Raw genomic sequence first — 14,866 nt, 5'->3', positions numbered from 1 at the left:
GTACACAAATGTATGTAACTTCAATAGACCTTGGGCTTACAGGTTGCTTATATTTAGGTACCGTAGATATTTTTCTGTTTCTGGAGAACTCACAATTATAAAACAAAAGTTAGTGGTATATGAACCTGGGTCCCTTTGTTTACAGTCTGCTGCACCTCTTGCTCTGCAGGGATTTCTTTGTGGCCATTCTAAGATTGCTACCAGACAGATGTCCTTGTCCCTGCTTTTTTGCCATTCAGTTTGTAAAATGGTTGTTCATGGACATCCTCGGCACATGATACATTCGAGATGGGACATCCATTTTGGACATTCTTTTGGCCCTTTTTAAGGAGCATCTTTGAAGAATCTCACCCTTTTGTGGTTATTCTTGGTTTTTATCTCTTCTGAGAGAATTTTGAGCTACAAGTTCTAACATGCAGAGAGCTCTTTCTCCCGTTTGCGGAAGTAACAATTTTGATTATCCAATTCTGTCCTTTCTCCCAAAGGTAGAAAGGTACTTTGGTCACTGCAATGTACTTCCAAATTCCAGGGTTGGGCAGACTTAATTTTTCTCTCTGCCGGTATCAATTAAGGGGAACCAACATCTAAAAATATGATTTCCTGGTAGCTGAGGTAAATGTATTAGGATATATATATATATATATAATCTAGACTGAAAGCCCACCTCTTTAACATTGCTTTTGACTCGTAACCACTCGCCTCCACCTACCCTCCTCTCTTCCTTCCCGTTCACATTAATTGATTTGATTTGCTTACTTTATTTATTTTTTGTCTATTAGATTGTAAGCTCTTTGAGCAGGGACTGTCTTTCTTCTATGTTTGTGCAGCGCTGCGTGTGCCTTGTAGCGCCATAGAAATGCTAAATAATAGTAGTAGTAGTAATATATTTATCGCTCTTTGAAGAAATTCACCCAAGGCATTGTATAGCAAGAACAAGTAAATCATAGGCAATTACAGCATATACAGCGCATACTTCATTTCAAAAGGCAGTGACCTCCTAAGGTTTGAAAACCGTTCTGTTTTGATCTTATGGGTGGAGTTGTGGTACTTCAATTTGCAGCCTCAGACCAATGATACAGTTGTGAGTGTTTATGTTCACAAAGCATTATACTTCCGGTACGAGCATGACTGAATACTGCATATGGAACTGAAATCGGGCAGAAAATTTGGAGTCCCACCTATCTAGAGATGTGCTTTAATATATCCCACAGGGTCTGGTCTGGTGAGGACACTAAGGAAGAAGGAATGTCTTTCCGCTAACTTTCTTTACTGTGGTTCCACCAGACCTGTCCAGAGGCTATTCCTAATATATTTCCAATTATTTAGTCTACTCTGTCTTGTCACTGTTTTATAAACAGTTAAACTTGCTTCAGGTTCAAGATTTAGTTTTCTCTAACCGTTTAAACTTTTTTTTAATTTTTTTTTTTTACCAGCAATATATTATGAGTATTGGTACAATAACTCAAGCAAAATGGAACAAATGATCCATTGTTCAGTCATTCGGAATACTGAGCATCTAAGGCTGCATGGTGCCCTTACTGGGTGAAGGATGCAGAACTTTTTTTTTTCTGTCTCCATCCACTGGTTGACAGGCACAACCCACAGGTTCTGAAGTGGTCTGGTGCGACTAAAGGAAAGAAAATAAGTAGGTACATCCTAATGTCTCCTTTAAAAAAAAAAAAAAAAAAGTACTACTAAAAATGTTGCAGACCTAAAATATTAGGGTCTTGGTGTTTTCGGAGATCAGTGTCCTTTTTTTTTTTTTTGTATACCAGCCTTGATGTTTCCCCCTCCCATCCCCACCCCCACAATTTAATACAAGAGAACGTGAAACATAAATATACAGGTTGTGAGAGAGACTGGATACACATTACTGAGGAATATGCTGCATGCCTGTATTCTGATCCTGTGGAAGTGAGGGTAGAAGCCAAATGAGAACTATTTTGTCTTTTCAGGCAGTGTGTTGCGCTGACCACATCCACTGCTGCCCAGAGGGGACAAAGTGTGACCTGATCCGCTCTATATGCGTCGGCACAGATGAGAGGAGCCAGAGTCCGTTGCTGACGAAGGTCCTTGCTCTAGCAAAGAAAGGTATTTAGGTGGTGGTGGGCTGGTTGCATCTTTTCACTAATGGTGATCTCCCTTTGTTCACCTTTACTGTATGCTCTTAACAGATCCCCATCCCCACCATTGTTTTGATTTGGACAGAGGGTGTGTCCAGCAGTAATCGATGCAGTCGTGATCTTTTTTTTTTTTTTTTTTCCCATATAGAGTGTAGCTTTTATAATTTCCATTAAATTGTACACCTGTCCAGTCCAAATGATTGGTCACTGCCCCCCTTCCTTTTAATCTTTCATAGAAGCCATTTTTCTGGATCTGGTATTCTGTTTCACCTCAGTGTAGTTTGGTGTTTGGATAGGAGAAGCTTTCTGCCAGGTGCTTGTGACCTGGCTTGGGCCAGTATTTGGAAAACATGATACTGGGCTAGATGGACCATTGGTCTAACCCAGTATGGCTACTCTTACATAAGTACATAAGTAGTGCCATACTGGGAAAGACCAAAGGTCCATCTAGCCCAGCATCCTGTCACCGACAGTGGCCAATCCAGGTCAAGGGCACCTGGCACGCTCCCCAAACGTAAAAACATTCCAGACAAGTTATACCTAAAAATGCGGAATTTTTCCAAGTCCATTTAATAGCGGTCTATGGACTTGTCCTTTAGGAATCTATCTAACCCCTTTTTAAACTCCGTCAAGCTAACCGCCCGTACCACGTTCTCCGGCAACGAATTCCAGAGTCTAATTACACGTTGGGTGAAGAAAAATTTTCTCCGATTCGTTTTAAATTTACCACACTGTAGCTTCAACTCATGCCCTCTAGTCCTAGTATTTTTAGATAGCGTGAACAGTCGCTTCACATCCACCCGATCCATTCCACTCATTATTTTATACACTTCTATCATATCTCCCCTCAGCCGTCTCTTCTCCAAGCTGAAAAGCCCTAGCCTTCTCAGCCTCTCTTCATAGGAAAGTCGTCACATCCCCACTATCATTTTCGTCGCCCTTCGCTGTACCTTTTCCAATTCTACTATATCTTTTTTGAGATACGGAGACCAGTACTGAACACAATACTCCAGGTGCGGTCGCACCATGGAGCGATACAACGGCATTATAACATCCGCACACCTGGACTCCATACCCTTCCTAATAACACCCAACATTCTATTCGCTTTCCTAGCCGCAGCAGCACACTGAGCAGAAGGTTTCAGCGTATCATCGACGACGACACCCAGATCCCTTTCTTGATCCGTAACTCCTAACGCGGAACCTTGCAAGACGTAGCTATAATTCGGGTTCCTCTTACCCACATGCATCACTTTGCACTTGTCAACATTGAACTTCATCTGCCACTTGCACGCCCATTCTCCCAGTCTCGCAAGGTCCTCCTGTAATCGTTCACATTCCTCCTGCGACTTGACGACCCTGAATAATTTTGTGTCATCGGCGAATTTAATTACCTCACTAGTTATTCCCATCTCTAGGTCATTTATAAATACATTAAAAAGCAACGGACCCAGCACAGACCCCTGCGGGACCTCACTAACTACCCTCCTCCACTGAGAATACTGGCCACGCAATCCTACTCTCTGCTTACGTTCTTATATTTTTATTAAAAAAAAAAATCCAAGATGAGATTGGAATCTGTAGATGACAGGTTATCAACAACAGTTTGCTGAAGAGCAGACCATGCTAGTTGGCGTCCTAGGGGCAGGGGTGAGTAGGTTGGGGGTTTAGTCAAATTAGGTGAAGCCCTACTTGGTGTTTTACAGGGATGATTGTAGTTTATGCATTTGTGCTTGTTTTATTACTTAGAATAAAATAGAAATATTTAAAAACTACAGTTTCCCTAAGCAAAAAGGGCTAGGAGCACATGAAAACTTTATTGTATGCAAAAAAAATTTCCTCCTGCTCGGAACTGGAATGTGGCACCATGAACTTCCTTTCACAGTTGTTGGAGAGCTTTTATGGTATTTTATATCACTTTCCCAACTTTAGTTCAGTCACTGCAGGGATGTGAGAGTTGGGCTTCTCTTAGAACCCTGCAGCCTCATGGGCCCTGGATCTGGCCAGTAAGTGTCCATATTATGTAATAACATTCCCAGCCCATGAGGAAACCATCTTGGTTATCTCCACAGTATTCACAAACCTGATCAGTCTAGGAAGTTGTGAGCTGGGACTTAAGCACAAGTACTAAAGCTAGTGGTTGGGTTTGGGAAAAGAATATTATGCACATAGACTATGTGTTTTTTAACTAGTCCTTTTCTATCCTTTTCTGCTAAATTCTACTATCCCTTTCTCTCCCTTATTTATTGATTTCATTCAAAAAATGTATAATCATAAAATACACAATACATAATGCACACCTGTTACGGAACGTCTAACACCCAACCGGGGCTAATCCTGTAGCCATTTAGAGGGTCTGTCCCCAGCATTGCTCAGGTCTGTCTGCACCTACCGTTTATGCTCTACATTAGCACCCTCCTCCCGCTGACTTGATCCCACTTGCCTCTAGGCGAGTCCCCCGCTCGCAGGTTATTCCCTGGTGATTCCTAGGACACTGGACCACACTCCCAGGGATCCTACAGTTCCTAGAAAGCACTCGGACCTAAAAGACAAACCACCAGGATTCTTAGTCAGCCCAGGACAGCAGAGCTAATAAACTATAGGTTTATTATCACAGAACTTGAACAGTGAACAGAAAAAGGTGAAATCAGCAAGCAATAACAGGTAACTGAATATTGGTCAAATATAAAACACTCTAAACATTTGTTTACTACCTGGGGAGTTCAGGAAATATAGCTGCTCACAGGGTCTTTTTCTGCAACAACTTTAAAACCCAAAACAATCGCTGTCTGCTGGCCAATTAGGAGAAATACACTTCATGAAATAATTAATACAGTTCACAGGCTTAGAAACCCACTGTTTCAGCACACCTCCCCTCTTTGAGAGACCCCGGACTGTGGCCTCTTCAGTCCGCTGTTCAGGGTTCCATAATCCAGTGTCAGGGCAGTCCTTCAGCATTTTCGTGTTCACTGCCTTTGTGGTGCTGTATGGTGAAGTTATACATCTGCAGGGACAGGCTCCCCCAGAGTGCCTTCCCATTCTTGCCTGACATTCTTTTAAGCCAGACCATTGGATTGTGATCCATGATGATGGTAAAGTCTCACCCATACAAGTATGGTTGCAGTTTCTTAAGGGCTCACACTAAGGCCAAACATTCTTATCTTCTCTTCAAACCTAGACATACTATGCTGCACGGAAACCTGGATTCGTTCAGGTGAGGAGAATTACCTTTATGAATCCCTTCCAAATGGTTATGTTGTCTTCTCCCTTGCTAGACCCTTAAAAAAAAAAAAAAAAAAGGGAGGTGGGCTTGCATTTTTCTTTTCTGAGTGACTCAAAGTTCTAGAACTCCAGCCATCTCTCCCTTTCCTGGAGGTCTTGGCAGTTAGAGTACTAACTCCCTCTCCTTTTACTTTACTCCTCTTCTACTGTTCTTCTTTAAAAGGGACTCATGTTATCAAGCCCAAGCAGATGTCTCTCTCCATTTTCCAGATGTCCTCTTATTTGGTGACTTTAATAATTGTAATTTCAAGTCAACTATCTAAACAAGGCCAAGTCAGCAGGGGATATGGATTTACTCCAACGGCGCTCTGCTCTACGTAGCTGCTTTTTTTTAACTAGCTGGAGGCCATCATTGAATTTAGGGAAGGAGTCATAGTACGGTGTTGAAGAGGTGCTACGGAGTCAAGAACAGAAGAGGACCTTTATGAAGTGAGGTAGTTTGGTCATCAAGACTCAGGTCAAGAAGTCATCAGGGAAGAAGAAAAAAAGGGACAGAGCCAAGGTGCTAGGGTCTACTTTTGAGAGACTTCTAGAGTTTTTGCAAAGGATAAGATGGCAAACAACGTGCTTGAGAGGGGGGAATGAACGTAATAAAAAAGTGGTCAAACCATGGAATCTATAATGGGTCAGAAACAATGGGGTGAGATGAGAAACCAGGGGTCAAATGAGTAGATCCAAGGTGTGACCACCTTGGTGAGTCACAAAGGTATAATCCACTGCACTGTTTAAGATCTAGCTCAGGAAACAGGAAATTGTTAACCCTAGGCTGGTTAGGGGAGTCAAGATGATGCCTTCAAACATGCTGTAGTTACACCACTCCTCTAGAAACCTTCATTGGACCCAACCTGTCCTTCTAACTATTGCTACATCTCCCTCCTCCCGTTCCTATCCAAGATACTGGAACGTGCTGTTCACCACTGTTGTATTGACTTTCTTTCACCTCAAGCAATTCTGGATCCACTTCAGTCTGGCTTCCACCCTCTTCACTCAACTGAAGCAGCCCTTGCTAAAGTCTCCAGTGACTTGTTCTTATACAGATTCAAAGGTCTCTATTTCCTCATCCTTATCTATCTGCTGCTTTTGTCACTTAATCGCCGCCTACTCCTTGATACACTGTCCTCGCTTGGTTTTCAGGGCTCTGTTCTCTCCCGGTTTTCTTCTTCTCTCCCATTGTACTTTTAGTGTATACTTTGGTGGATCCTCCTCCACTTGTATCCCACTATCAGTTGGTGTACCTCAGGGCTCCTGTCTTGGGACTTCTTCTTTTTTCCATCTATACTTCTTCCCTTGGTGCTCTGATCTCCTCCCATGGTTTTCAGTATCTCCTTTATGCTGACGACTCCCATATCTACCTCTCCACACCAGAAATCCATCCTCGAGTATCAACCTGCCTGTCAGACACTCCTGCCTGGGTGTCTTGCTGCCATCTGAAACTAAATATGACCAAGACTGAGCTTCTTGTCTTTCCCCTTAAACCCACCTCTCCTTTCCCCCCATTCTCTATCTCTGTGGATAACACTCTCATCCTCCCTGTCTCATCAGCTTGTAACTTTGGGGGTTATCTTTGATTCCACTTTCGTTTTTTTTGCACATATCCAACAGACTGCTAAAACCTGTCATTCCTTTCTCCAAAGTTGTCCTGTCCTTTCTGAACGTACTACCAAAACCCTTATCCATACTTATCACCTCTCACTTATTGTTTCTTGCTTCTCATAGGTCTCCTACTAAGCCATCTTTCTCCTTTTCAATCTGTTCAAAATTCTGCTGCATGACTTATATTCTGCCAGTGTCGCTATGCTCATATTAGCCCTCTCCTCAAGTCACTTCATTGGCTCCCTCTCCATTTCTGCATACAGTTCAAACTCCTCTTATTAACTTACAAGTGCATTCACTCTGCAGCTCCTCAGTACCTCTCCACTCTTCGCTCCCTACACTCCTCCCCGGGAACGCCGTTCATTAGGTAAATATCTCTTACCTGTACCTTCTTTTCCACTGCCAACTCTAGACTCCGTTCCTTTTGTTTTGTTGCAACATATGCCTGGAATAGACTTCCTGAGCTAGTATGTTCAGCACCATCTCTGGCTGCCTTCAAAAAGCCCAACTTTTTTTATCCTGCTTTTAACTCCTAATCCCTATTCACTTGTACAGTACCCTTGTATGTTTTATCTTTCCCACCTTATTAATTCCCTTATCCCTTATTTGTCCTGTCTGTCCTGATTAGATTGTAAGCTCTTTTGAGCAGGGACTTTCTCTTTATGTTCAAGTGTACAGCGCTGCGTATGTCTAGTACACTATAGAAATGATTAGTAGTAGTAGTGTTCCCTTGCCTCTGGACGACTGTGCTGAAGAAACTGCTCCAGGACCATCAGGTTTTGGCAGTCCTCCAGGATTTTAACCTCCGGCTTTACCGAGCCACCAGTGGTGGTAGTATCTTAGCTGGATCACAAACCCGATGTATCATCCATCCCCTTTTGCAAAGTCCGGAACTTTAGTCTATAGGTTTCGGGGGTAATGGCATAATGGTTCAACAGAGCTTTGCGCACCTCCTCAAACTGGGAGCATGTCTCCATTTACAGTCCTTGGATTGCCTCAAGTGCTCTACTAGTGAGCTTTCCTCCCATATAGTGCACCCATGGGCTGATGATTAGACGCAAATGCGGGCGCTAGAGGCTATTAGCGCCATACTAGCGCTTGTGTTTGCTACCGCCCCATGATCAGAGCCCCCCTGAGCGTGTGAAACAATGTGCTCACGGGCTCTGACCACAAGTAGCATTGAAATACATGCTAAACCTATTCTTCCCCGATGATCAGTGGGCAGCGTGCCAAACATTGGTGTACTGTCTGTGGCAAAACCTACGCTAGCTCATAGCTGGTGTTTAGGGTTTGCAGACCATTGGGGATGAATGGTGAGCTCTGTCCATGCAAGCAGGAGGACCCTCCCACACCAGTCCCCCCCCCCCCCCCCCCAATACGAGAAACTCCCTTATATGGTGGTGAAGCCCCACTCAGCACATCCCAGGATGCACTGGGCAGGGCTGGACACCACCATTTTTAAGGCTGGGCCACAAGGTCGTCTTTTTTTTGGGGGGGGGGGGGGGTGCGTGGGGGGCTAGGGGGTTGGAGATCCATCAGATCTCCGGCCTTCTCGTGAGCTCGGGGGGGGGGGGGGGGGGAATTTGTTGTAACTCTGCAAAGAAGTGTCACCCCTCTTCGTTTAAATAGTTGCTGAACCAATGTAATACCAAATACTTGCCAGGGTCGAAATACACCCTGCTCCATAGCAGGCTTAAAGTCTGCATTCCCCCTTAATGTTAACAGATCACTAATATTTGCATTTTGCTTCCAATATACCATCAACTCCTTCCAGAGGACACAGTGGTTGCAACAATATACTATTGTGTATTGGGGGTGGGGGGTAACAGATCAGTTCTAGTCTGTAGAAGAAAATTAGATCTCGTTCCCACACAGTCGGTGAAAAGTATTCTAAGCCTAGCACCCAGTCCCTCAAGTGTCTCACACCTGATTATACCGCTTTAATTGAAGTATCCTAAGCCTCCCTGACGTCAACTACCATATAAATATGCCAACCTCATTTTGTGGTGGTTCATTCTCCCCCCCCCCCCCCCCCCCAACTAAAAGTTTTTACAAAGCTAATCTAAAATTTGTAGATATTTCCACAATAAATGAAGTAATACTTGTAGGACATATATTTAATAAATAACAAATCAAAAGAAAAAAAGCAGGTATAGTACTCCAGTGAGGTCAGACCAAAGAGTTGTACAGAGGCGCTGTCACCTACGTTTTCCTGTAGCTATTTCCTGTTCCTGTATACTTATCCATCCTTCTGGCTTTTGCCATCACCTTTTTAGCTATCAAATATGATTACCCCAGGTCTTGCTCTTCTTTAATATGCAGAAACACTTCATCCTCTTTATATACTGTACCTTTCCCTTGGTTTTATGCAGCCCAAATGCATAACTCTGCATTTCTTAATAGGGAGAATGTTTAAAGCAGCAGTAGTTGTGACTAGAAAGATTTACTATCGGAAACTAATAGGAATGGATCAGATTGATAAATTTTTATTTAATATCTTTAGATCACTTACCAGCTCCCAAAGCTTGACTCAAATTTCTGAAGAATTGCAACCTTCAGTGGAGGAATTGACTAGTCATTTCAGAACTAAGGTTGATGATAACCACGCTATTAAATTCAGATCATAATATGATAGAAGAGCCGTCTGAATTGTTAATCATGAAAATGGGACTAAGGTAGATGTGGTTTGGTCTAATTTTTAAAAAATCATGTCAGATGGTTTGAGCTACTACAAAACTTTCCAGCCCCAATTTTTTTTTGTTGGACCAACGACCTTCATATTAACAGCTCCTTACTAAGTTATATCTTGGATAACACAGTTAATAAATGCATTATTTAAAGAAGGAAAGTTTCAAGAGAACTTGGTGGCATAATTTTGACTCCCATTCCTAAATCTGGAGATGCTGATTTTAATTTTCAACCTGTTGCCAGTATTCCCTGGCTGGCTAAACTAATGGAATCTGTAGCTGCAAAACAATTACAGTTCTACATATAGACACACCAATGTCTTCATGAATCCCAATATGGATTTGGAGAAGGACATAGCACTAGATATTGTTAACACTGGTTACTAAAGTAAAGGATTTATGTAGCCAAAATATTCCTTCAGTGCTATTACAATTTGACGTTTCAGGTGCCTTCGACACTATCACTTATTGTTAAATAGGCTGAGAGATCTGGGTCTTACTGGCTCATTCTTCAATTGGTTTAACATCTTTCTTGGGAATAGACAAGATAGGGTTAGAAAAAATGGGAAACTGTCAAAACCATGGAGTTCAGTATTTGGTGTACCTCAGGGTTCTCCTGTCTCGCCCCTGTTGAACATTTTTAAAATAAGTTCTTCATTGTTTTATATGGTCTTCTATGCAGATTATATTTTTATCTTGATACCACTATCTAGTGAAATTTTAGACTTTGAGATTGTCATTTTAGACAGTATTTTGAAGACACAGAAATGGGCCTCATTAAATTTACTGATGCTAAATACAGCCAAAACTAAGTTATTATATTTTACAACTCATTGACTAAAGTTCCATTAAAAAATTAACCCTCGAAATGGGGGAGAATTAGATTTTTGAGAGGTCATCAAGAGTATTGGGTTTCATTTTAGATGCACAATTGTTGAAACATCAATTTAATAATCTATGTAAAAGATTGTGTGTGGGGTTTTTTTGTTCTTAGGGCAGCGCAGAGCTATACGTTCCTCTTTCTTCCCAGCACAATTTAGATTGTTTGTACAGGTGACCATTCTGCCACAGTTGGACTACTGTAACTCCCTGTATGCAGGATTCAATCAGAGTTATATAAAGAGGCTTTAACTGGTAAAAAAAATTGTGCAGCCAGATTGATCTTTGGTAAGAAATATCACAATCGTGTAACCCCCATTTGGGAGTTGCATTGGCTGTCAGTGAAAGTCAGAATTTAGTTTACACTGGTATGTATGGTCCATAAGATTGTTTATGGCTGTTGCCCAACAGACCATATTTCCTTGTTTCATTTTCTAATTTCTTAAGATCCATTCGTAAATATGTATTGAATTTGTTTTTTCCCCGCAGTTGGTAAGATTCGATTTAAACGCTATCTGGATAGCTCATTTAGCTATGTCTCCCAAATTATGGAATTCTTTCTTTGCAACTTTGTGAAATTACAGATTATAGAACATTCAGGAAAGGTTTGAAAACTGAGAATTTTTATAATGTATGATACTGATTGTCAAAAGTGATTTTTAAAAAATTTTTTTTTAATTTGTTTTGATTGTGGGATAACGGGTTATAAATGCAGGGAATAGAATAAGTAGTGCCAGAAGAGACCATTCCACCTTTCCATATATTGATGGGATTTGTATTTGTCTTTTCTGCCTTCTCTATGCCACTCCTCTGTCCACAGATGAAGATGTGAACTGTGATGATACAACAAGCTGCCCGGATGGACATACCTGCTGTCTGCAGTCTAGAGGATGGGGCTGCTGCCCATATGCTGAGGTATAATAGATGGCTAAAAGTGCTGGTATGTTAGGGTTGGATTTATTTGCATTCTCTTTTATGGAATATCAGTTGGCAAGAATTAGGAAGATCCTGTGCTGTGCAGACTGCTGTTTTTTCTCTGTTAAATCTTTAATCCTACCTTTGTAAATTTAGTGTTGTGAGGGGATCAATTATGCAGCATTAGGACAAATTTTCATGTCTCGAATTCTGTAGTGTCCTTTTGGTAATCATTCTTTTGAATAAGAAAAATACTGGTTTCTGAGAATCGATCCAATCTCTGACCAGTAGAATCACTTTAGAGGCTATAGGGAGGAATATGCTTTTGTTGGGTCCTTGTGGTTTCACAAGTTGGTGTTTTGTTTTTTTTTTTTAATATCGAATCCTTCTTACGCCATATGATTCAGTGACCATGTCCACTGCTGTCCCAAGGCCATGCCTTCTAACGCTGAGGAGGAAAGTTGGGAGCAGAGCTGTAAACCTTTGGCACACATGAGGGAGACTGAATCGAACAAGGACGTGAGGTGTGGTGAAGTATCGGCTGCCGGGATAGACAGACCTGCTGCAGGATGGCATCTGGAGACTGGGGCTGCTGCAGGGGCTTTCCTAGAGGCAGCATGAGGATGTCCTTGGTCAGGAGTCAACCCAGTCACTGAACACTCCTTTCTAAGTTTCCAAGTTTATTCAGCACTTAATATCCCACACATCATGCATAATATCAGAGTGCCTTACAAATCTAATATGCTATAGAGATTTGGAAACTAAAGGGGGAGGGAGAGGGGCAGGCAGTGGAGGGAGGAAAACGGAACTACAATAAATGATAGGAAAGAAGTGGTAACAGACAGGAATAGATTAACCTTTACTGGTGGGTTCTTGGGCAGATGTTGTTGCCAAGGGATTTCTTCATTTTGCCTCTAGAGCACTGTGGGGTGGTTATAAGAAAATAGTCTTTGTACAAATAATTTTAATCGTGCACTTTTATAGCTGCACTCGAGACCTGTTCAGACCAAGTTACGTAGTCCTTCTAGCAGATGAACATACTGGCTGGCAAGGTACTGCACAGGGATCTTATTTAGTTTCAAAGTTAAGTGTTCTCAGTCTTCGGCAGATGATGGACCTGTAGTCTGAATTGGTTTGGTAGGCCATGGGTGGGGAGGGGAGAAATTGCAGGATACCACTTCTTCTTTGATCTGGATAGTTGTTTGGGGATCCCAATTATTAAAAATATATGTGGCTGACTCGTGTCATCGATTCTAGGCAGTGGGGGTGTTGGTCTGTGGGGACCACATAGTTCCCAGGGATGTTACACCCAGGTGACTAGATCCTCCCCCCTCCCCCCACTGCCAGGAGGACTGTTGTGCCTCAGTTTCAGAGGTTCCCTTTCAAGCCTTGACTGCCTTGCTTTTGAACAGCCAACAGTTACTTAAAAAAAAATAAAAAAAATCCATGGCTGACAACCTCAGAATTATAGAGCTGCTTACCAATGGTCCTTCTCTTACCTTCTTTTGGAGGGTTGGTGTCAGGATTGTGGCAGGGGAGAGGGAAGTCGCTGTGTGGGTCCAGCAGGAGTGTGAGCAGGTGCGCAATAAGCGCCTGCTATGTCAGGCCTATGGAAAGAAGAGCATAGGGGCTCTGGGGATGCAGTGTAGGCTGTGCGGGGAGCCCAAGCCTATGGATGTGATGGCAGGCTTCAGAAGGACCCAGCTGAGACCACGTATTTGTTTCAAAGGACTGTGAAGGAGCTAGTGCAACAGCGATTTCAGTTTTGGCAGGAACTGCCAACCTGGCTGAATCGGCCCATGCGGTGGATCAGCCATTGTGGTTGACTCTGGAGGCCCCTGTTCGGGGGGGGGGGGGCTCCCTGAGTTTATATATCACTGCCTGCCCACCCTCCCTACAAGTTGCCCAGGATAGACTGGGCTGGGGATCTGGAAGAGCTGGATACAGGATTGTCAGAGGGGGACTTTAGTGAGCTGGAGGCAGAAGGTGATCCTGTGTATTTTTCATTGGGAAGATCTTTGTGAATTCATTTGTGCAAGTCTCTGTGGTACTTCCATTCAAAGAGGACTCCCCGGTGGAGGGGCCTGCTAAGAAGGTGGATCCTCTGGTGAAAGGTATTAGGAAGTCCTCCAAATCCTTTCCTATGAATCAGGATATCAGGGACATGGTCTATGCTGCGTGGAATTCTCCTGATGCTCCCTGTAAGGTGATGTGCTCATGGGCAGGTTGTACCCTGTTCCAGCAGAGGACCCTCTACCAGGGACATGCTGGTCATCACGGTGACTAAGAAGTTGGGGGCGAAGCCTTGAAAGATCCTCAGGACTGCAAAATGGAGACCCTCCTGAAATGTAGTCTCAAAGGCATCCAATAAAAATATTAACATTTCCTGTTTATCTTCTTCTCTTCCCCCTAAGAAGAGCTCTGTACAGGCAGGCTCCATTTGACTTGACATTCCTTATGCTGTTTCTTATTATTTTCCGTCGGTTCATTCTATAAAGACTTGTATGGTTCATCTGTAAGGTATGATGTGATAACTACATATGTCTACTTGATCTTGATTTGTCCTCGACATTTTCAGAGCACAGACTGTAGAAGTCAGCCCAGCGGTAACCTTATTCTCTAACTACTGAAGCTGTCCATTGAAGCCCCACTCCAGCCAATCTGAATCTATCCAGTCATGATTGGGGTACAGACTGTAGAAGTCTGCCCGGCACTGGCCTTGTTCACCAACTGCTAAAGCTGAATATGTCCAGTCACAATCAGGGCACAGACCATAGAAGTTTGCCCGGCACTAGCTTTGCTTCTCAGTTACTGGTGTTGCCATCTAATAACCTCTAAGCTTATTTGGCTCCATGCCTTCCGTACAGAATTCCTTTGTGTTTATCCCAAGCATTTTTGAATTCTGTTACTGCATCTCCACCACCTCTTGCATGAGGGCGTTCCAGGCATCTACCACCCTCTCCATGAAAAAGTACTTCCTGATGTTATTCCTGAGTCGGTCCCCTCCCCTGCAATCTAAATTTATATCCTGTAGTTCCACCTCCTTTCCTCCTCTGGAACAAGTTTGTATATTAATACCTTTCAAATATTTGAATATGTCTCACCTTTTCTTCAGGTCACCAAGTCTCTCATGTGTTGTGGTACAAACCCCATACCATTTTCATTGCTTTTCTCTGAACTGCTTCTCTCACCAGCACCTATTTTCTGCTGATTATACCTCTTTCTACGCAGTCTAGCATTCTCCTGGCCCATGGCCACTGCCTTGTCACATTGTTTCACCACCTTAAGATCCTCAGACACCATCATCCCAAGGTCTCTCTCCTGAGCCATGCTTAACAATCTCTCTCCTTGGATTTCTGCACCCCAAGTACATCTTCAATATACAAG

At 42.8% G+C, this 14,866-nt stretch overlaps 1 protein-coding gene across 6 annotated transcripts in view; it reads left to right on the top strand.

Annotated features, from left to right (window-relative positions):
• GRN (granulin precursor) overlaps nucleotides 1–14,866 on the top strand; it is a 153,680-nt gene that overhangs the window by 61,494 nt on the left and 77,320 nt on the right. For all 6 annotated transcript variants that reach the window (XM_030220534.1, XM_030220535.1, XM_030220537.1 and 3 more), the window contains exons 8-9: nucleotides 1,956–2,091; nucleotides 11,385–11,479. In XM_030220534.1, the coding sequence (XP_030076394.1) occupies nucleotides 1,956–2,091; nucleotides 11,385–11,479 (231 nt within the window). The remainder of the gene's footprint in view (nucleotides 1–1,955; nucleotides 2,092–11,384; nucleotides 11,480–14,866) is intronic.

The sequence above is a fragment of the Microcaecilia unicolor genome, chromosome 12 (assembly GCF_901765095.1).
Source record: "Microcaecilia unicolor chromosome 12, aMicUni1.1, whole genome shotgun sequence".
Classification (NCBI taxonomy): domain Eukaryota; kingdom Metazoa; phylum Chordata; class Amphibia; order Gymnophiona; family Siphonopidae; genus Microcaecilia; species Microcaecilia unicolor.
The sequence above is the reverse complement of the archived record's forward strand: the minus strand, read 5'-3'. Positions and strand labels throughout refer to the sequence as shown.